This window comes from Petaurus breviceps, unplaced genomic scaffold (assembly GCF_028583685.1).
Source record: "Petaurus breviceps papuanus isolate PSGF00001 unplaced genomic scaffold, PetGlider_PUasm1.0 76, whole genome shotgun sequence".
Classification (NCBI taxonomy): Eukaryota; Metazoa; Chordata; class Mammalia; order Diprotodontia; family Petauridae; genus Petaurus; species Petaurus breviceps.
Window position 1 is genome coordinate 11,492,168 of NW_027186473.1, and position 21,523 is coordinate 11,513,690.

The window sequence follows — 21,523 nt, forward strand, 5'->3', positions numbered from 1 at the left end:
TAATCTGAAAGGGGAAGGCATTAGCAGCTGGAGTGGGGGGTGGTGGTGGAGAAAATTGGGATTTGAGCTGTCTTTTGTTGTTGTTTTAATGTTTTTTTAATTTTAATTTTATTTTTAATTCATGAAACAAAACAAATCATTTCCATAACAAAGTAGAATTTTTTAAAAAGGTGATTGTATATGAAACTGCAAATCTATTCTGTAAAATTTTTTATTCCTTTCTAATATATAATATTGAGCTGAGTCTTAAAGGAAGCTAGAGAAACTCTGAAGTAGCCGAGGGGGCATGGCATACCAGGAAAGGGAAACAGACAATGCAAAGGCTGGAAGATGAAGGGTTAGGTTTGAGGAATCCCAAGCAGGCCAGTATAGTTTGATCATAGAATGAACAGAAGAGAGTAATATATAAGATGATTGGAAAGGTAAGAAGGGGTCAGGTTATGAAGAATTTAAAATACTAAACAGAGGACTTTATATTTGATGGAAGAATCAACTAGAACTCATTACGCTGGTGAGTAACATATTCAGATCTAAATTTTAGAAAAAAGATCACCTCGGCAAGCCAAGAAGATTGGAATGGGATGAAATTGGAGTGAGGGAGATCAGTTAGAAGGCTATTGCAATAATCCCCTCCAGGGGAGAGATGAGGAGATCCTGAATTAGGAATGTGGCTATAGGAGTGGAGAAAGGGGGACATAGATATAAAAGATGTTGTAAAGGTAGGGGAAAAAAGAAGATTTGACAGTGGGTTGAATACCTGGAGTTAGAAGTCAAAGATGACACTAATATTTTTGACCTGAGTGAGAGGATGGTGGTACCCTTGGTAGTAGAGGAAACTTAGAAGGAAGGATAATTTGGCAGGAAATATAACAAATTCTCTTTTGGATAGAATTCCATTTGAAATGCCTACAGATACCTAGTTCAAGATATCCAAGAGGAAGTTGGATATGCATGACCATAGCTCAGGAGAGAAACTAGAAACACACATAGACATAGACATACAGAGATGTGTATACCTATATGGTAATGTACATATAATATGCATATATGGTAATATATAGGATGCACATATTAATATTTTAATAATGCATGTATATGCACACACATACATCTCTATCTAATCTGCAGAGAAATTACAACTGGGGCTGATGGAGATCACTAAGATAAATAATATAGAACAAAACATGAAGGGGGGCAGAGTGTCAACACAGAATCTTGCTTTCTGGATATCTTCATGAGTACAAATGATATGAGCCTAAAATATATTGCTAACGATGTTTGACGTCTTAGGCAAGAAAGGGAAGAACACAGAGGCACTTTTTCTCATTGTTGCACATTGAAAGCAAAGGGTATGTGTAGAAGGAAAAAAAATATTTGGGAAGTGAACAACTGGCTAAGAAAGTGATATTTGATAATGAGATTTGAACTTCTGGACTACAGCTTAAAAATGTAGAAATGATGGATTCCATGGCCAGAGATGGGATACATTTAACAGAAACTAGTAGGATTATATTTGCCACTTGCCCTGCAATTGAATCACAAAAGAATGATGGGAAAGAGACTGCTTATGTATCTCCCCTAAGCTAAATATCCAAGAGAGTATTATCAATGAAGGGAAAATGACAGTTGAGAAACCTTCAAATTCATAGGTAATAAAACTTCAGAAAGGAGCCAGTAGCAAAGTCTTTGGCCCTCAATATCTAGGCATAAGTGCCAAAAAAAAAAAAATAAGGAAAAAGCAAAAGGAACTGATTGATAGCAGTTCTAATTCAAAAAGACAAATTTGACCATGACTCATCACTGAGTCTTAGTGGGATGAAATCCATGACTGTAATGTGGCTCTGTAGGGGAATGCCTTATTCAAAAGAAACAGTATCAGAAAAAGAGGGAAAATAGCACTGGCTATGAGAAAATACATTCCCGGGAGGAAGTCCAGGAGTCAGAGAAGAGAATGGTTATGAAGAATATTTGGGTGAAGGTCAATGGAGGGAGAAATAGAAGTGATCTTGTCTTTGGAGTATACTTGGATAGGAAAAGAAAATAACTGAGGAGTCTGGAAAAGAAAACACAAACTTGATACTGAGACCTAATATAGTAGTGAAGGGAGAATTCAGTATCTAGGAGTTCCTCTCTGCCAAAAGTAAATAGAGTAGCTAGTAACTTCTCAACCTGACTTCATAATAATTTCATTCTTTAAAATGTGAAAGAACTAAAAAAAATTTATTCTGAAATGAATTCTCAATACCTGGGAAGAACAGGCTGTTGTAGTGGAAAAGATGTCTAGGGAAAATGACCACTCCTTTTAAGAGCTGACAATGGAGAAAGAGAGAATGTACAAGTATAGCTTTATGTGCATAATAGATTTAGAGAAAGCAAATTTCAAAGGGTGCAGAATAAGAAGAGTCAGGATCCCATAGATGAAAATTCTACTAGGGAAATTCCAAAAATGCAAAGGAAAATAATTCCAATGAGAAGGAAAAATAAGATTTGTCTGAAGGGAGCAATATGGATGCATAAAGGACTAATGAATCAACTTTTAAAAAAAGAAATGTATAGAAAATGAAATCAAGGGCAGGTAACAAATCAAGTCAACTCAACAATCATTTATTAAGTGCTTACTTTGTGCCAGGCATTGTGCTAAGTGCTAGAGGAACAAAGAAAGACAAAAAAAAAATAGTCCTTGCTTTCAAAGAGTTCACAATCTGATGGGAAGATGGTATATGAACAACTACACTCAAACAAGATATGTATAGGATAAATTGAAGCTAATCTCAGGGAGAAGGCATTAACATTAAGGGGACTGTGGAAAGCTTTCTGCAGAAGGTGGAATTTTAACTGAAATTTAAACAAAGCACAGGAAAGCCAGAAAAGGGAGACAAGGAGGCAGACAAATCTAGATGTAAGGTATAACCAGTGAAAATGCAAGGAGTTGGTGCACTGGGTTGAGTAAGATGTAGTAGATTGAGCTCTGAGCCTGGAATCAAGAATCAGGAAGACTTAAGTTCAAATCCAGCCTTGGATACTTATTAGCTGTGTGACCCTGGGCAAGTCACTTAACTTGTTTGTCCCAGTTCCCCCACATATAAAATGGGGGTGATAATAGCACCTACCTCCCAGCATTGCTATGAGGACTAAATGAGATAATTGTGAAAGTGGTTAGCACAGTATCTTTAGCATAGTAAGTGCTACGTAAAATGTTTTAGGTATTATTATGGGCAGTTAAGCAGTAGAGTAGATAGAGTACTGGGCCTGGACTCAAGAAGACTCAAATTTGAATCCAGCCTCAGGCATTTACTAGCTGTATGACCCTGGGCAAATCACTTAACCCTGTTTGCATCAGTTTCCTCATCTGTCAAATGAGCTAGAGAAGGAAAATGGTAAACCATTCCAGTGTCTTTGCCAAGAAAATCCTGAAATGGGGTCACAAAAAGTTGAACACAACTAAACAACAACAATAATAACAATTATTATTCCTATAATGTAAAGTTCAAGAAAGAGAGGAATGTGAAATAAACCAACAAATGTTAGTTGAATACCTACTATGTGTAAAACACTATATTAAGGGTTGGATGCAGGGACAAAGACGTGTAAGATGCATGAAATAAAAAGTCTTAGACATTGTTTTATGTTTTTTTCAAAATCAAGTAGGAAAAGACTGATGAGATGCCTAATGTATTCCCTTTTTCAAGGAAAAACTATTAATTTATCCACTACAATTTATCCATTAACTTACTTTTCAGGAATGAAAAGGTCTCCAGATGAAATGTGCTGAGCAGGAGCAGCAAAGCAACAAGACAGGTTGATGTCTTAGAAAGAACTGGCTTTGGAGTCAAAGGACCTAAGGATGAAATCTGACAGCTACTTATGACCAATATGGTGGCACTCCAGTAATTTTCTCCTCTGGATCTTTGATAATTTCCAAGTTGTCTTCTTGCTTTAGCTTCTATGACTCACTAACCAAGACTAGAGTGGGGTCAAAGGAAAGGAGCACAGTTAGAAATATGGACAGAAGGAGAATTTGTCTGCAGAAAGATCTCTGAGATTGAAAGGCAGCACAGTAAAGTGGAAAGAATGCTGGCTTTGGTGTCAAAGGACTTGGCCTCCAACCCTCTTACTACCTGAATGACTTTGGGCAAGGCACAGGAATTCTCTGTGCTTTGGTTTGTTCATCTGTAAAATGATGACCTATAAGATACCTTCTCATTCTAAATCTACACTTCTGTGATAGATGATCAAAGATCCTCCCCCTGCCCCCCAAGCAACATCTTATACAGTCACAGAAATGCTACTACTTTAAAACTTGTAACCATTTCAGCCTGTTTCAGTACATTACTGTTTAAATTCATGAAAAAGATTGGGGTTTTTTTTCCTTCCATCCTTGCATTTTGGCTTTTCATGATGTGCAATTTTGTGGCATTTATAATCATCATGGACTTTGTTTCTAGAGAATGGTTAGCAAGATAAAAGCTTTCTCCTTAGTTAGGGGAACCCTCAGGCTCCCTCCCCAGACCCCATTGTGGGCTCTGATTTTCCCCTTTAGAAGACAGAGCCATATGTAATACTTATTATACATAAAGAGAGGAAGCAAGAAAAGAGAAGTTGGCCTATTTCATTCTCTTTTTGGGGGGGGGAAACTATTAATTTGCCCGTTACAATACTAGCCTGCTTTTTGAAAATGAAAAGGTTTTCTGTGTATCCCTTTTCTTCTCCTCTCAAAAAGTTACTATGTCATGGTAGCTTTGTTTGTGATATAATACATAGTAGCTTGTGCACCAAGTAAGACTAAAGTAATGAGAAGACTTTTCTCTTGAATAGGAAAAATGAATGTTTTTTTAATTTAAAGGAAACTGTATTTAAAATGCAATTTTTGGAAAATATAATAAAGTTGAATATAAATATTATGAACAGATGTTTCTTAAGAAGTCTCTGGAATGAATAGGAACCATCTGGAAGCATTTACAATGAGAAGAAGGTAAGCATGCACCTGTTCTTTTCTTTAAAAAGATGTAATCTCTCCACCAAGTGATAAACATGTATGGTAGTTTCCATAAAAATGTAATATTCAATTTGCCAAACTGTTTAGAAAAAAATATTGACAGGAATGTAGATGGTTGGGAATAGAGTGCTTAAAAAGACTTTTTGGAGGAGATTTATATGCATATAATTTTAAAAATGAGATCAGTTGCAGCAAATTCATACTCAACTATTTTCAAGATTTTCATGGAACCACAGAATAAGGAAGTCCTACAAATTTATTTTTTTTTTCAGCATCACCATCATCAAAAACACTTATTAATTGCTTATTTATACATGGCTTTGCATTCAGTACTTTATGGAGTGAGTTAAACAGAGGGCACCTTACCTCTAAGAGCCTGTAACCCACCATGGCTATGAGATGCAAGGGGGATTGGTGGTGGAGAAAAGACAAGTCACTATTTCTTTACTACATAGTCTGAACTGACAATATAAACTCCAACAATTGAGCATATGTGGACTTGGACTGATGGGAAAAGCTTGGGAGCAGATTTTCATCTTCTTAGCATAGATGTTAGCCAAGAGAATGCATGCTATCTCCCATTCCTCTGCTCCTAGGCAGGTCAGCACCAAAATCCCAGAATTTCAGAGCTGAAAGCTTGAAGACTTACAAGCATAGGAAATCCACTGTGACAGAAGGCATTCCATTTCTAGACAGGTCTAGGATCATAAGCTCATAGATTTCAAACTGGAAGAATGCTCAGACCAGAATCCTCAGACCAGAATCTAGTCCAACCCTCTCATTTTACAGTTGAGGGAAACTGAGGTCCATGTATGTGATAACTAACAATCATACAGGATGTAAGTTGCAAAGACAGGATAAGAAGACACTTATTCCTTTCTCAACTATACCATGATGCCTTATCTAATTAGTAAGAAGATTTTCCTTTGATCAAGCTGAAGTCACATTCTCTGCTACTTCTGACCAGAGTTCCTGGTTCTGTTTTCTGGGAACAATCATAAGATTGTAGGGATATACATTTAGAGGTGAAAGGGAACTGAAAGGTCATCTGATCCAACTCCCTTATTTTACAGATTTTACTACCAAGAGGAGAGAGAGTGTCTTATCTGAGGAACATGGAGGAATAGGATTGTCATTGGACTGTCACTGAGGAATGTCATCGGATCAAAGAGTACATGGGGTGGGGGTTAGAGGGTTAAAAAGATTGAAGATGGGTGGGGAGGTGCTATGTATGTTATGAAGGTGTAATGAGAATGTAAATTTTAAAGATCTTCCCTGCCCCTAGGCTAAAGTGCACCTGAAGCCTGGGGAGGGAGGCTTGTTTTTCAGTAGATACTTCTTGATTGGCCAGTGAGTCAATAAGGTTGTTACATTCTCTGAGCCAGGAGAAGGCTATATAAGCCCTGATGTGTAGCTTTGTTTTGGGACTCACTTTGAGAAGTGTTCTGTGATTTGATCTGAATTCTGGGAAGCCGTTGTTGAGAGTCCCCCGGCTTTGAAAAACCCAGATGTGGAAACCCAGATGTTGACTGGGTATGGATGTAATGGCTGGACAGTTTGGAAAGCTGTCTACTTGATCTGTTTCTGTCTTGATAATTCTGCCTGTATACTTTGAAGTTCGGGGTGCTGACCTATTTCCCCTGAACAAGGTAAACAATATATGGTCTGACTGATTAAAGTAAGCTTGTTAACCCATTTTGAGTTGCTTTCCTTTAACAAAGCAGATTCAAGAACCTGTGGTAGCTGCAAACCCTGAGGACGCTTGGGGTGCTTGCTGCTACAGAAGGTCTTTGAACACCAAACAGGAGTTTGTATTTGATCCTAGAGGTGACATGTAGCTTTTGGAGTTTATTGAGTAGATGTGATGGGATATATAGCAGGGTTGGGCCTGGGCTTTAGGAAAATCACTTTGGCTGCTGAAAGGAGGGTAGATTGGAGTGGGGATGGATTTATGGTAGGCAGACCAACCAGCAGGCTCGTATAGTAAAGGCATGAGGAGATGAGGGTTTACACCAGGGGTGTAGCAGTGTTAGAGGAGAGAAGGAGGTATAGTCATACTTTACTTCCCTCAAAGTTCACTGTGATCTAGTCACACAGACTTATTTGCTGTTCTTCATACACAATACTCCATTTTTTCATCTCTATGCCCATGTACTGGCTGTCCCCCATTTTTGGATTACTGTCCTGCCACACTTCTACCTTTCAAGATATAGCCCAAACTCCACCAACCACATGAACATTTCCTGATCTCCTGTCCTCACCCCTCCAGCTGCTACTTTTCCCTCCAAGGTTATCTTGTATATTTAATTTGTTTATCTCTTGTCTTCTGCCTCATTATGTGTGTTCTGCCCCATTAGAATATAAGCCCCATGGGGGTGGCTAGGTGGCACAGTGGATACAGCACTGGCCCTAGAATCAGGAGGACTCAGACACTTGACACACTTACTAGCTATGCGACTTGGGGCAAGTCACTTAACCCTAACTGCCCTCCAAAAAGAAAAAAAAAGAATGTAAGCCCCTTGAAGGCAGGTATTATGTTTTGTTCCTACATTTCCAGCACTTAGCACAGTGATTGGCACCTAGTAAACATTTAATAAATGTTTATTGGGCCAGGCAAGGAGCCAGTGATTCTTGCTACTAGAAGAAGCTGAGTGGTGATCCCTTGATTTCAGGAGTTTGAGAGTTCTGAGCTGCAAAAGAGATAAAGCAAGTTGGGAATCTTCATTGTCTGGTACCAGTACGATGGGGACAGAAGTGCAGGGACCACCGGGCTGCTTAAGGAGAGGTGCACTAACCTAAATCAGCAATGGAGCAGGTCAAAACTCAAGCTGATCAGCAGTGTGGTCAGCTTGGGTGAGATGAGGAGAGTGTCTTAGACAGACAGACAGATAGACAAATGAGTAAATGCTTATTGACTGATTAATTTGGGCACATTGGATGACAAGTGTGCCTGATTGGGCTCAAACCCCTTTCCAGCTCATATGGGCATCCATCTCTAAAGGCCTCTAAACTGGTTTTCATCAATCAAAGAATGTCCAATTGAAAAAGTGAAATATTTATCTAGGACTAAGACAGTTAGCAAAGGAATCTGGAAAACTTCCTCAAGCTACACAGATTCACTTCTGAATAAATAAAATAGTGTGGGAAACAATTTACTCCCTCTGAGAGTGATAGTCTTGAATTGGGGAAAGGTCTCCTTTTTGATCCATGGAGCTGATACTAGGCAGATATTGCCTCTAGTGTGGGCATCCTTGCTTGAAGACTACATTTGTGACCTCAGGCTGCTCTAGCATGTATCTTCACCTGAGAAGTCATCTCTCTTTACTGAGTGGGATTTCAGAAACATGCAGGGACTTTTGGGTGCCACCATTGCAGTCTTTATCCCAGATGACTTTTTGATTCTTCTCTGAGGCCTTTTGTTGTCCTTCTGCTGCAGGCCCCATGATACACAGACACAACATCACCCTGGAGCTGGGATCCATAGAACTATTCCCAATGAATGAGGGCCCTCCAAACCCAGATGTCATGGGAGATGCAGGACCTTGTTGGGCCCATTTTGTGCCTACTGTATAGTACTCTGGATAGTAATGGTCTTGCCTCTTTTGATCCTTGTGGTTAAGATAATTCTATGTTTGGAGAAAACAGCATTTGTGATCACCTCCACACCCCTATCCCCATCAAAGCAAATATGTTACTTAAAAGCCAAATAAACAAAACTAAAAAAAAACCCCTATGTTATTAGCTTTACCATATCAAGAAAAAATATATTTATGAAAAATAATTTGCTGGAGATATAGAGGACCTTAGAGAGGATACCCAACTTTTTCACTAAAGGTGAAGAGATTGAGACATTTTTTTTGTTTGAGCTGAAATGAAACAAGATCACTCAACAGTGTAAAAAGAAATTCTTCAACAAATTTAAAGGCCTCCCCAGAAGTCAAATTTAACCCTTTTCCTGCACTTGCTTTGCCCTATCTGAAAAAATATATATACATATACACTATTAGATAAAGAAAACAAGAATGGAAAAAATGTTTTTATTCCCCTCCCCCAAAATAAAATCACAATGCAGTTCTGCTTTTCACAAGCTGTCAAATGCATAAACATGAACAATTAGAAATTTAAACTTTAAAAGGAATTTAAGATGAGAGAGCCATAGAATGCCATAGAATAGTGAGAGTGCCATAAAATGCCATAGAATAGTGAAAGTGCCATAGAATAGTGAGAGCATCATGGAAGAGTGAGAGCTCCATAGAGTGACCTAGCACAGACTTACTCTGTGTCTAATGCAAGTGAACTTTTAATAAATTTTACTTTTCTTTGGCTGAGAAGACTTGAGCAGAATTTATTCGGCAGGACTCAGCGTGTTGGTATTTTGAGGTCTCCAGAGCAACCCTAATCCTCTTAGTGGGTAACCTCTTCAGATATATCTAGGCTTGGAGATGGTAATTTGAGAGGTCAAGAGCTTCTGAGTCTTTCTGGTTGGAGTTGCCTGGTGAAAAGCAAAAATATTAGCAATCCGGTCAAGATGGTGGAGTAGAAACAGGACATCCCCGCTGCTCTGACTTCCACCTTCTCCAATCCATGTAAAAGGGGACTCTGAACAAACTTTGGAGCTGCAGAACCCGCAAAATGACACAGAGAAGCTAACCTCCAATTGAGGACAGCCTGGCAGGCTGGCAGGAATCTGCCAGCCCAGTGCTCTAGGAGCCAAGCCCAGCTCTACACCAACGTTTTAGCCCCAGGGCAGACCTGACCAGCCACCAGCTGGAGGGACTCCAGATCACCAGCAGCTGTGGTGGTGCAGAATTATCAACACATAGATGCTAAGGACAAAGTGAGAGGTCAGTGCAGTCTGGACTTTGGGATACAGTAGTTGGGAATGCATCAGCTTTTGCACCTGGGGGGAGAAGCCTCTGAGGAGCTGCACGCCTGCAGCTGCCCCAATGTGGCAGCTTCAGCTCCTGGCCTACAGAGTGTAGGTGGGCCAAGCAACCAGTCTGAGGGGTAATCGCTCTTGCTTTAAACTGCTTGGAACTGGATTGTGGTCTAGGGTGGAGGTCCTGGGGTGTGTGACCAGCTTGCCAGAGCATGTGGAGGCTTCAGAGAGGGCACACAACTAATACCTCTGGCAGCTGAGGAAACCCCAGCATTTGGTATGAAGCTCCCCTGTCTGGTGGCAGAGTCCTACTGTGGCAAAAAGCCCAGGGGTCAAGTGACTGAGGGGCAACATGACCAGGAAAAGGAAGCAAAGCAAACAAAAGAATCCAATATTAGACTATTTTGGGGACAAAAAAGGATCAAAGCATGGAACAGGAGGAAGACAGTGAAGTCAGAACTCCTACACCAAAAGCTTCAAAGGAAAATACGAGCTGGTTACAGGCCATAGAGGACCTTAAGAAGCAGATAAGAGAAGTGGAGGAAAAATTGGGAAGAGAAGTGAGAATGATGCAAGAAAATTATGAAATGAGAGTCAACAGCCTGACTGAGGAAAATAACACCTTAAAAAACAGACTAACTCAGAGAGTAGCAGGATTTCCAAATGATGCTGCGGCTGGAGAAGTGAGTGGGTGAGTGCGCGCTGGGAGCGGGATCAGAAGGGACCAGAACCAGAACTCGTGGATAGTGGTCAAGCACTGAACACTTAGGACAATGGCCATGCAGATACAATTTGAAGCTAGTGCAGACACTTCAGTGGAAGAAGAGAACATTGGCCCACAGCCCATTTCACGACTGAAGCAATGTGGCATAAATGCCAATGACTTGAAGAAATTGGAAGAAGCTGGATACCACACAGTTGAGGCTGTTGCCTATGCACCAAAGAAGGAACTAATACATATTAAAGGCAATAGTGAAGCCAAAGCTGATAAGATCCTGGCTGAGGCGGCTAAATTGGTCCCAATGGGTTTCACCACTGCAACTGAATTTCATCAGCAGTGGTCAGAAATGATACAGATCACCACTGGCTCCAAAGAGCTTGACAAATTGCTGCAAGGTAGAATTGAGACTGCTTCTATCACAGAGATATTTGGGGAATTTCAAACTGGGAAGACACAGATTTGTCACACATTGTCTGTAACCTGTCAGCTCCCCATAGACCAAGGTGGTGGTGAAGGGAAGGCCATGTATATTGATACTGAGGGAACCTTCCATCCAGAGCGATTACTGGCAGTGGCTGAAAGGTATGGCCTGTCTGGCAGTGATGTCCTGGATAATGTGGCATATGCTTAAGGCTTCAGCACTGACCACCAAACCCAGCTCCTCTATCAGGCTTCAGCCATGATGGTGGAGTCCAGGTATGCATTGTTAATTGTGGATAGTGCCACAGCCCTCTATCGAACGGATTACTCTGGCCAAGGGGAGCTGTCAGCCAGACAGATGCACCTAGCCAGGTTCCTTAGGATGCTCCTGCGACTTGCTGAAGAGTTTAGTGTGGCAGTAGTGATCACTAACCAGGTGGTAGCCCAAGTAGATGGGGCCGCCATGTTTGCTGCAGATCCCAAAAAACCCATTGGAGGAAACATCATTGCACATGCCTCAATAACCAGGCTGTACCTAAGGAAAGGACGAGGAGAAACCAGGATTTGTAAGATATGTGACTCTCCCTGCCTTCCTGAAGCTGAAGCTATGTTTGCCATTAATGCTTATGGAGTGGGAGATGCCAAAGACTGAGGCACTACTTTGATTTCGCTTATAAAACTCCAGTGTTTCCTTATGAAGAGGACTGTTCCCTGATGTCCTTCACAGGCCTTTTCCTGTTGTGACGGCCTCAGCAGAGACTTTCCGGAGACTTCCATGAAAACAACCATTGTATTTGCCCATCTTAAGGTATAAACAGGAGGCAGGTCAGCAGTCAGGAACTCTGATCTAAAATGCTGATTCCTTCTGAATTTACTGATCTCCACGTGATTTCTCTTGTCCTTGAGGGGGGTGAGAAGCAGCTTTTCCCATAACAGTATCTTTAGGTGGGCATAAGATCCCCATTTGTCTGGAATGTCTTTTTTTTTAACATGTGGCCACAACTGGACTAAGAACTTGAAAAAATTTGGGCTCTTCTCCCCATCCCACCCCTCCCCTTTAAAAAATTAAATGGTCCAGGTGTCAAATAATTATCCCAAGTTTTACTTATCCCAAGTTTTTCTCCTGGTCCTATATCTCTGACAGTAAAATTCACCTGGAAGTTGTTAGGCATCTGAATTGGTGTTGGGTTTTTGTACATAGGTATTGGTACCCATTAAGGGAAGTCTTTTTCTTTTAAAGAAATGAGTCTTGAGTTAGGAGGCCTGGATTTATGAGGCCACTTGCTTGCAAGGTTCCAACTCAGCTCTTCCTTTACTGCTTAGGGTAAAGTTCTAGGGTCTTGGGCACTTCGGGAGCCTTTGCAAAGGGATTTGAGCCCAAAAATGCAATACATGTTGGAGATTGGATTTTTGAAGCCATCTTATGTTAGATAAATTGAACATCCTATGTTGAGGCCTTATGTTAGCTAAATATTGTAAGATAAATTTTCTCTACCAAAAAAACAAACAAACCAGACTAACTCAAATGGCAAAAGAGGCTCAAAAAGCCAATGAGGAGAAGAATGCCTTAAAAAGCTGAATTTGCCAGATGGAAAGGGAATCTCAAAAGCTCACTGAGGAGAATCATTCCTTCAGAATTAGACTGGAGCAAAGGGAAGCTAATGACTTTATGAGAAATCAAGATGCTGTTAAACAGATCCAGACAAATGAAAGAATAGAAGGCAATGTGAAATATCTCATGGGAAAAACCACTGACCTGGAAAATAGATCCAGGAGAAATAATTTAAAAATTATTGGACTACCTGAAAGCCATGATCAAAGAAAGAACCTAGAAATCATCCTTCAAGAAATTCTCAAGGAAAATTGCCCTGATATTTTAGAACCAGAAGGCAAAATAGAGGTTGAAAAAAATCCACCGATCACCTCCTGAAAAAGATCCCAAAAAGAAAACTCCTAGGAATATTACTTTATTCCTATTACTAGGTTCCAGAATTCCCAGATCAAGGAGAGAATATTACAAGCAGCCAGGAAGAAACAATTTGAATATTGTGGAAACACAATCAGGATAACACAGGATCTAGCAGCTTCTACACTGAGGGATTGAAGGGCCTGGAATATGATATTCCGGAGGTCAAAGGAGCTGGGATTAAAACCAAGAATCGCCTACCCAGCAAAACTGAGTATCATGTTTCAGGGGAAAATATGGTCATTCAGTGGAATAGAGGACTTTCAAGCATTCTTGATGAAAAAACCAGAGTTGAATAGAAAATTTGACATTCAGATACAAGAAGCAAGAGAAGCATGAGAAGGTAAACAAGGAAAAGAAATCATAAGCCACTTATCAAAATTGAACTATTAACATTCCTACATGAAAAAATGATAATTGTAACTGATGAAACTTTTTTCAGTATGAAAATAGTTGAAGGGAATAGAAATAGAAATATATATATGTGTGTGTGCGTGCGTGTATGTATATATGTGTATGTATGTATATATATGTCTATATCAGAGGGTATACAGGCATATGAATACATATGTGAATGTGTGTATATATGTTTACAGGTATACATAGGTAGAGGGCACAGGACCAATTTAATAGGAAGGGATGATACTTAAAAGATGAAATTAAGAGGTGAGAGAGGAATATAATGAGAGGAGATGGGGAGAGACAGAATGGGGTAAACTATCTCATATAGAAGAGGCAAGGGAAAATGGTTACAATGGAGGAGAAGAATAGGAAGGCAAAAGGGAATAGGTAAGCCTTATTATTGAATTTGGCTCTGGGAGGTAATGACATACACATTAAATAGGGTATCTCACCCTACAGGAGAGTAGAAGGGAAGGGGATGAGAGGGGGGATGATGGAAGGGAGGACAGGCTGGTAGGGAGGGAAGTTGGAAGCACCCACTTTTGAAAAGGGACAGGATCAAAGTAGAGAATAGAACAAGTGGGAGGTGGGATAGGAGGGAGGGAAATATAATCAGTCTTTTACAACATATCTACTATGTTAATGTTTTGCATTAGCTACACATGTACAACCTATACTGCACTGCCTATCTTTCCAGTAAGGGTGGGTGACAAGGGAGGAAGGGAATGCATCTGGAATTCAAAGTTTTAAAATCAAATGTTATATATATATATGTATATATATATATATACTATTATTAATACTATTTTACATGTAATTGGGAAAAAAAACATACAGGCACTGGGGCATAGAGATCCTCCATGCCCTACTGGAAAAGTCGAAGGGGGTATGGGAGAGAGCAGATGTTAGGAGGGGATATCCTGTGGGACTGCTATTTTGGGGCTGTGGGTAACGGAAAAATGGGGAGAAAATTTGTAACTCAAAATCTGGCAGAAATGAATGATGTAAATCAGAAGTTAGTAAAGCATTTAAAAAAATATTAGCAATCCACATGCAGAATTTAAAAAAAAAAAAAACAGAGTATTGTATATATAACCATGACTCTCAATTGACTACAGTTTGCTTTATTCCAAAGAATATGAAAAATTCAACATTGGTTTCAAACTTTTCTTGCTTGTCTGTCTTTTCTTCTGTGAATTCAACAACAACAAAAAAATGCTTTAAAAAATTAAAAAAGGAATTTAAATTTTTTCATAAAATAATTTATTAAAATTAATCCAGTGTCGAAAAAAGAGCTATATATAGATAACTTTTTTGCTTTAAATACATTTTTATTGCCACAGACTATTTTTTATATTTTTTTCTTGTTTTTGTTATAACTATAAATTGTGAGCTTACGAGAGAGCTTGTCTTTGTCTTGAAAAATCAAGGTTTGATAGGATACTTGCTAACCTGCTTTTCTTTTTTGAGATGATGGTCGTCCTAAAGCAGTCAATATTTCTATGGGGATGCTGTAGCTCTAATTCAGGTGGAATTAAAAAGGAGGCAACAAACAGGGCTATGGAAAAAAAAAAATTACTTGCTGGTGGCATCTGCGTTGAAAATAAGACTTTGGAAATTTCTAGACAACGGTAAACTCTGAGGGTCAGGCCAAAAAGGGAATGAGGTCATGAAAATGCTTCCCAAGAGTTCGAATAAAATACTGAATGCCAAGAGGAGCTTGAACGTGGATATGTAAAAAGAGGGTCGAGGACTGGGGCATGCTTAGAATGTTCTCGAGTTCAAATACACTAACGTGGCAGGGATAGCACTTCACAGGGCACGCGCACGTCCGAGGCTCTCCTCTCCCTCAGTAGGTACCAGCAGACGGGGAACTCAGTCGTTTTCCAATATAGATGCCTAGTCCCAAAGCCAAAATGTGAGAGATGAACAGCGATGGAATGAACACTTTAAGAAATTCTGCAGAGAAAATGCCTCCTTTCTTCATGGCTTCACTTTTCCTCATACTTAAAGACACGGAACGTTTAGAATGAAATTGGAATAGAAATGGAATAGAAACGGAAGTGGAATTCCTTGGGGGGGGGGGGGGGGGGATGTTCTCAGGCCGGCTGGACCAGTCCGATACCCAGTCCACACTTTTCTGCAAAGCCTCCACTTCTTTTTCTCCTTCTGCAGCTTCTTCTTCTTCAGACTGAGAGCTATGGTCCCTGCTGGTGTGCATGTCCACATCAAACATTATCTGCCCATCTTCTTGTGGGGAAGGGCTGTCACAGTGAGAGCTGCCCCTGGAGCTGCTCTGGCCGGACTCGTGCTGGGCATCCAGCAGGATCTTCTCCATGTCCCTGTTGTGAATGGAGGACGAGGAGGGCACGTGCTCCAGACCCCCGTTCTTCCCATTTCCATTCTCGTCATTGCCGTTGCCTTTCATCTGGAGCTCCCACCCAGGAATTGTTGAGGCAGCGGCGGCTGCTCTACCAGCGGAGACAACATGGTCCGGAGGCTCGAGCGGCCGTGGCGGTGGAGGAAGCTCTGGAGGCAGCGACGGCAGAAGGAGTCTATAGATAACTTTTGAAAAGAACATTTAAAGACATTAATTAAAAACATTTATTATGTACCTACTGTGTGCCAGGCACCGTGCTAAGAAGAGGCAAAAGACTGTACCTGCCCTCAAGGAGCTTATGACCTAATGGGGAAGACAACATGCCAACAAACCTATACAAAGCAAGCTATATATAGGGTAAGTAGGAAATAATTAACAGAGGGAAGAAACTAGAAGTAAGAGGAAAGGTTTCCATTATTTAAATAAGTCTCTTAAGAAGCAGTAAAAAATGTTGGAAAACAAAGGAAGAAAGTGAAAACCTCAAATATCCAAACATCACTATTTCTGCATTTATATGTTATTCTCAGGTAGGGGTTAGGTGGCTATATAGGCAATGACTCCACAGTCTGGAGTCAAGAAGATCTGAGTTTAGATCCAGTCTTATAAGTTAATTAGCTGTGTGACCCTGGGCAAGTCATTTACCACTGCCTGTTTGCAAACCTTAACGCATTATATAAATGCTAGTCAATATTATATGTATTTCATCATGTTCTCATGCAGTTTACCATATAGTTTGTGGATTATGAGTATTCTGAATGGCTACATCTATTTTAAAGGTTATTAAGGCAGCAGTGTAGTATAGTGGGTAGAGATGCAGTCTAGAGACCCAGAGGCCTAGAGGGCCTGACACAGACTGTCTCTACGAACTAATCACTTGTCTATAATCTAGACCAGAGGTTCTCCAACTTAGACCCCTGGGGGCCGATGACAAGGGGCCTTGTAAGGGGTCCCCAAGGTCAAAATTATTTTCATTATAATACTTTATTTTCTATATGGCATATAGTATATATAACATATACTATAATTCATTAAAATACTACCCCGTATTTCCTCGATAATAAGCCCTCCCCCCAAAATAAGCCCTATTGAGATTGGTACTGTAGTGAAGGTGATCCCCTGCGCTACACGCTACATTATGGTCCCTCTGTATGCACCGTCCCCCCCCCCCCCCGCGTGAAACACACGCTGCGCTCCGAGCTGCATCCAATCAGAGCTGCAGCAGTGAGCATGTCATCCTGTTCTTCCCCAGTGATTTGCTTATTGAATAAAGGTACATTTTTTTTGTTCACATTTACCTGTTTATTAAAATTGCTGTCAATGTTCATTAAAATAAGCCCTCCCCTGAAAATAAGCCCTCTGGTGTTTTTCTGTCCAAAAAAAAAAATAAGACAGTGTCTTATTATCGGGAAAACATGGTATATTACTAAGATGTTATTTGCTATTGAAATACTCCTCCACTTTCCAGAAATATATCTGTGTGAGGTCAGATTTACTTCATTTACTTCAACCCAAACAACATAAAATAACAGATAGACTGTAGAAGAAACAGATATGAGATTTCAGCTGTCTTCTATTAAAACAAATTTTTTTTTTTTGCTTTTGGAGGCAGTTGGGGTTAAGTGACTTGCCCAAAGTCACACGGCTAGTAAGTGTTAAGTGTCTGAGGCTGTATTTGAACTCAAGTTCTCCTGACTCCAGGGCTGGTGCTCTATGAACTGCCACCTCTTAGCCACCCTATTAAAACAAATATTAAAGAAATTTGCAAAAATATGTGAAACTCTTAATTTTTTTTGTTTTGGAAAATAGTTATCTTTTATTAAAATGTTATCTCTGTTAACATGTAATGGATTTATTATTCTTTTAAAAGATAAATACATATTTTAAGACAAATGATATCTAAGTAAGCTCCCTGTGACTCCACTCCTTAGCAATAGAACAGGGAAAAATCCCTCTCCACATTGATGCTACAAAGGCATTCACCCAAGTGAATACAGTGAGAAACATTTGACTCACTCTAGAACTTATGCTCCTGACCTGAGGAAAGGTCTCTTTCCTGATCTTTGGGATTAGAATTTGACAGGTGCAGCCTCCGGTGTAGTCATCCTTGGTGAAGAATGCCTAATAAATATGTTGTTAAAGCATGAAAGCTATTTTCCTCATAACAGCCCTGTGAGGTGGGGGTTAGTACAAGTAGCATTATTACCTTTGGCAGCTAGATAGTATAGTCAGGAAGAACTGAGTTTGAATCCAACTTCGACCATTTAAGCAATGAGCTATATAACCCTAAGCAAGTCACTTAAACATTTTAGGTTCAGTTTCCTTATCTGTAAAATGGGGATAATAACAGCACATACCTCACTGAGTTGTTTTGAGGTACTACAGAAAACATTTTGCAAACCTGAAAGCTTTACATAAATTTTAGCTATTGTTTTTGTTATTATTGTTGCCATTTTTTTTAATAGATGAAGAAACAGCCTTGGTTGAATTATCTTACCTGTGGGCAAATATCTAGTATGATTCTGGGTTGGAACTTAAGCCTAAATTTTCTGATTCCAAATCCAGCATTCTCCCTCCATACCCCATACTAACACAATTCCAATTTGAGAGAGGTAGAGAAAGTTGAAAAAGTTTGTGGAGAAAGAAGCATTGATAATGGAATTAGGAAGGAATTTTTATTTTCACAATTTTCTCTAAGATTGACTTTGACCTGGCCACTCAAATTCTCTCTCTGATACTTCTGAAGACATGTCACAGGTTGTCAAAGACCAGGTTATAAAGTAAACATTTTCATTGTGGTTGGGGAATGAGTTATTATGATTCATTGAATAGAGTACCCAGCCCAGAGTCAGGAAAACTTGTCTTCCTGAGTTCAAATTTGGCCTCAGATACTAGCTGTGTGACCCTGGGCAAGTCACTTAACCCTGTTTGCCTCAGTTTCCTCATCTGTAAAATGAGCTGGAGGAGAAAATGGCAAACCACTCCCATGTATTTGCCAAGAAAATCCCCAAAGGGGTCACAAAGAGTAAGACATGACTGAAAACAACTGAAAAAAATTAAATATTCCAATTAATAGAGATTTGCTACAAATTTTAGCCAAAGTTCAAAGACTACAATATGATTTTTTAAAAATTAAAACTAAAATTATATTGAACAAGATTCAAGTAATTTAGTACTTTTGCCTTGAGTGAATTGGGCAGTTCTTTATCCCTTTCTTCACTGCCCAGTGTGTATTGTCTCCTTAATTCAGGTAAAATGAGACTTTTTGTTCATTAGGACAGAGAAAGGTTGCCCTGGGTAAACTGAGCATCTGGAGATTCTGGCGGGAGATACCATAGGTTCAAATCCTAGGCCTGCCACTTTTTACTGTGGCAGTAAAAGTTTGAGTCACTCAGCTTTTGGGGGCCTCAGTTTCCTTATCTGTAAAACTGGCAGTCTTATTAGATGATTTCTTCCAGTCCTAGCTCTATGATCTTATTGTGAAGTGACAAGAAAAATGAGTTTGTAGTAACTGGAGAAGGCATATTGGAAACCTGATAGCTGCCCTTAATTATTTACCATATATACATATATGTACACAAACACATACATATACATGTACATATACACACAGCTTATTTGTATGTAGTTGTTTTCATGTTTTCCCCCTAATTGGGTTGTGAGCTCTCTGAGGTCAAGGACTATCTTTTGCCCTATTCCCAGTATTTAACATGCATAGTAGGTGCTTAATCTAGTCTATGGACTGATTGATGAGCATGCAGAAGAGGGGTGAACCTTGTTCTGACTAGCCCTAGAAGGCAGAACCAGAACTAATGGGTTGCAGTTGCAAAGGGACAAATTGAGGTTTGATGTAAAGAAAAACTTCAAGAGTGTAATGAACTGCCAGAAGGAAAGGGGTATGTGAGGCTTGGGGGTGGGGACTAGGGTGGTAAATTGACCTTCTCTGAGGATCTTCAGGTAAAGCCAGAATGATGATCATTTGCCAGTTATGTTGTGCAGGGCTGAGCTTGAAGGCCACTGAAGACCCTTCCAACTCTGATTCTATGATCTACAGCTAATAAACTACTTACTCAGTCCTGCTACTCACTATTTAGTTGTTTTAAGCTGTGCCCAATACTTTATTTGGGATTTTCTTGGCATTTGGTTTGCTATTTCCTTCTCCAACTCATTTTACAGATGAGGAAACTGAGTCAAAGAGTTAGGTGATTTGCCCAGGGTCACAGAGCTAATAAGTGTTTGAGACTAGATTTGAATTCAGATTTTCCTGACTTGTCTTGAAATTCAATCCACTGCTCCTCCTAGCTACCCTAACTTTGATTTGCTACTTGTGTAATTAAAATGAAGGGATGTCAGAGGTGCCAAACTCCACCCACAGAACTCCTATGTGCTGGCCCTGGAATTAGGAAATGTTTAACAAAATACATAAAAATGCAACAAAGATAATGTTCCATTTATGGTTTTCTAAGTCCGAGGACTATAGGGATCTGTTTGTACTTGAATTTGATACTAGGTGATCTATTATTAACAATATTAATATCCACAAATTTTAAATACTACAACACCCCCCTATTCTTCTCCTGAATATTATTACTCTCTAATAGGGGTGAGAGTGAAGGTGAATGAGGTGTATGTGGGGTGGGTGGGGGGAGTGAGGTTGACAGGATGATTTTCTTGTTGTCGTTGCTGTTGTAGCAAATAGGAGATGATTCTGTGAGATCTTTCATCTCGCAGCTGTAGTCCTAGCTACCAAATCATGCCTTTTCCTCTTCACCTCCAGCCCCTTTGGTTGTGGACCATAAACCAAAATGAAATCAATTCTGCTATTGTTTCTGGATGGGGCCTACCAATTAACTCCCCAATGTTCCCTCCCCCACTTCCTGTCCAGTTGTGGGCAACCATACTTCACGTATATACTCTCTTTTCTTTTAGAACAGAAGCTGCTAGAACAACCAGGGCTCTCTGTGCATTTGCAGTTGTATCTGTGGAGTCTAACATAACCACTTGGCAAACGGCAAACCCTTAATAAATGCTTTTTCATGTATTCAAAAACTGATTTAAAGAAATGAGGCCTGCAAGGAGAACATTGTACATAGTAACAGCAACAATGTGCAATGATCAACTGTGATACACTTATCCCTTTCCAGCAATACAATGAGCCAAGACAATTCCAAAAGTTCCATGATAGAAAATGCATGCACATCCAGAGAAAGAACTATGGAGTCTGAATGCAGATTGAAGCATACTATTTTCACCTTTTTGCTTTTTTTTCTTTCTTGTGGTTTTCCCCCTTTGTTCTGATTTTTCTTTCACAACATGACTAATGTGGAAATATGTTTAATATGATTGTACATGTATAACCTATATCAGATTGCTTGCTGTCTTGAGGAGGGGGGAGCAAAGGGAGGGAGGAAGAAAACTCAACTCAACTCAAAATCTTATGAAGGTGGATGTTGAAAACTATCTTTATATATAATAAGAAAAAATACTATTAAGTGGAGGGGGAGAAGAAATGAGATTTGTTTGTTCTTATCTCAATATAATGGGCAACTTTCAAATTCTATTCGAATATTAATATTTTAAAATAAATTCGGTAAGTGTATTATCCAGTGTCTGTTCACATTTTCTAAAACTGAACCTTGAAATTGACTTGCAAATGCACAAACACAAATTAATACCATTTTTTAAAAAAGCAGTTGGGGTTAAGTAACTTGCCCAAGGTTACATAGCCAGTTATTTTGTGTGGGTGTTAAGTATATGAGGCC

The 21,523-nt window shown here is 39.7% G+C and overlaps 1 protein-coding gene and 1 pseudogene across 2 annotated transcripts; one reads left to right on the forward strand and one right to left on the reverse strand.

The window, feature by feature from the left end:
- The first annotated feature begins 10,534 nt into the window (after window positions 1–10,534).
- Window positions 10,535–12,064, forward strand: LOC138174714 (DNA repair protein RAD51 homolog 1 pseudogene; annotated as a pseudogene).
- Window positions 12,065–14,737: 2,673 nt separating this feature from the next.
- Window positions 14,738–15,816, reverse strand: LOC138174716 (BCL2/adenovirus E1B 19 kDa protein-interacting protein 3-like). 2 transcript variants are annotated; one of them, XM_069105033.1, is made up of 2 exons: window positions 15,510–15,816; window positions 14,738–15,283 (listed from the first exon to the last, which is right to left on the reverse strand). In XM_069105033.1, exons 1-2 carry the CDS (start codon window positions 15,810–15,812, stop codon window positions 15,260–15,262), a joined length of 327 nt encoding a protein of 108 aa, XP_068961134.1. In that variant the 5' UTR covers window positions 15,813–15,816; the 3' UTR covers window positions 14,738–15,259. The 2 variants fall into 2 exon arrangements, with proteins under 2 accessions (XP_068961134.1, XP_068961133.1); XM_069105032.1 differs by having other exon boundaries at window positions 14,738–15,816.
- Between the last annotated feature and the right edge of the window lie 5,707 nt (window positions 15,817–21,523).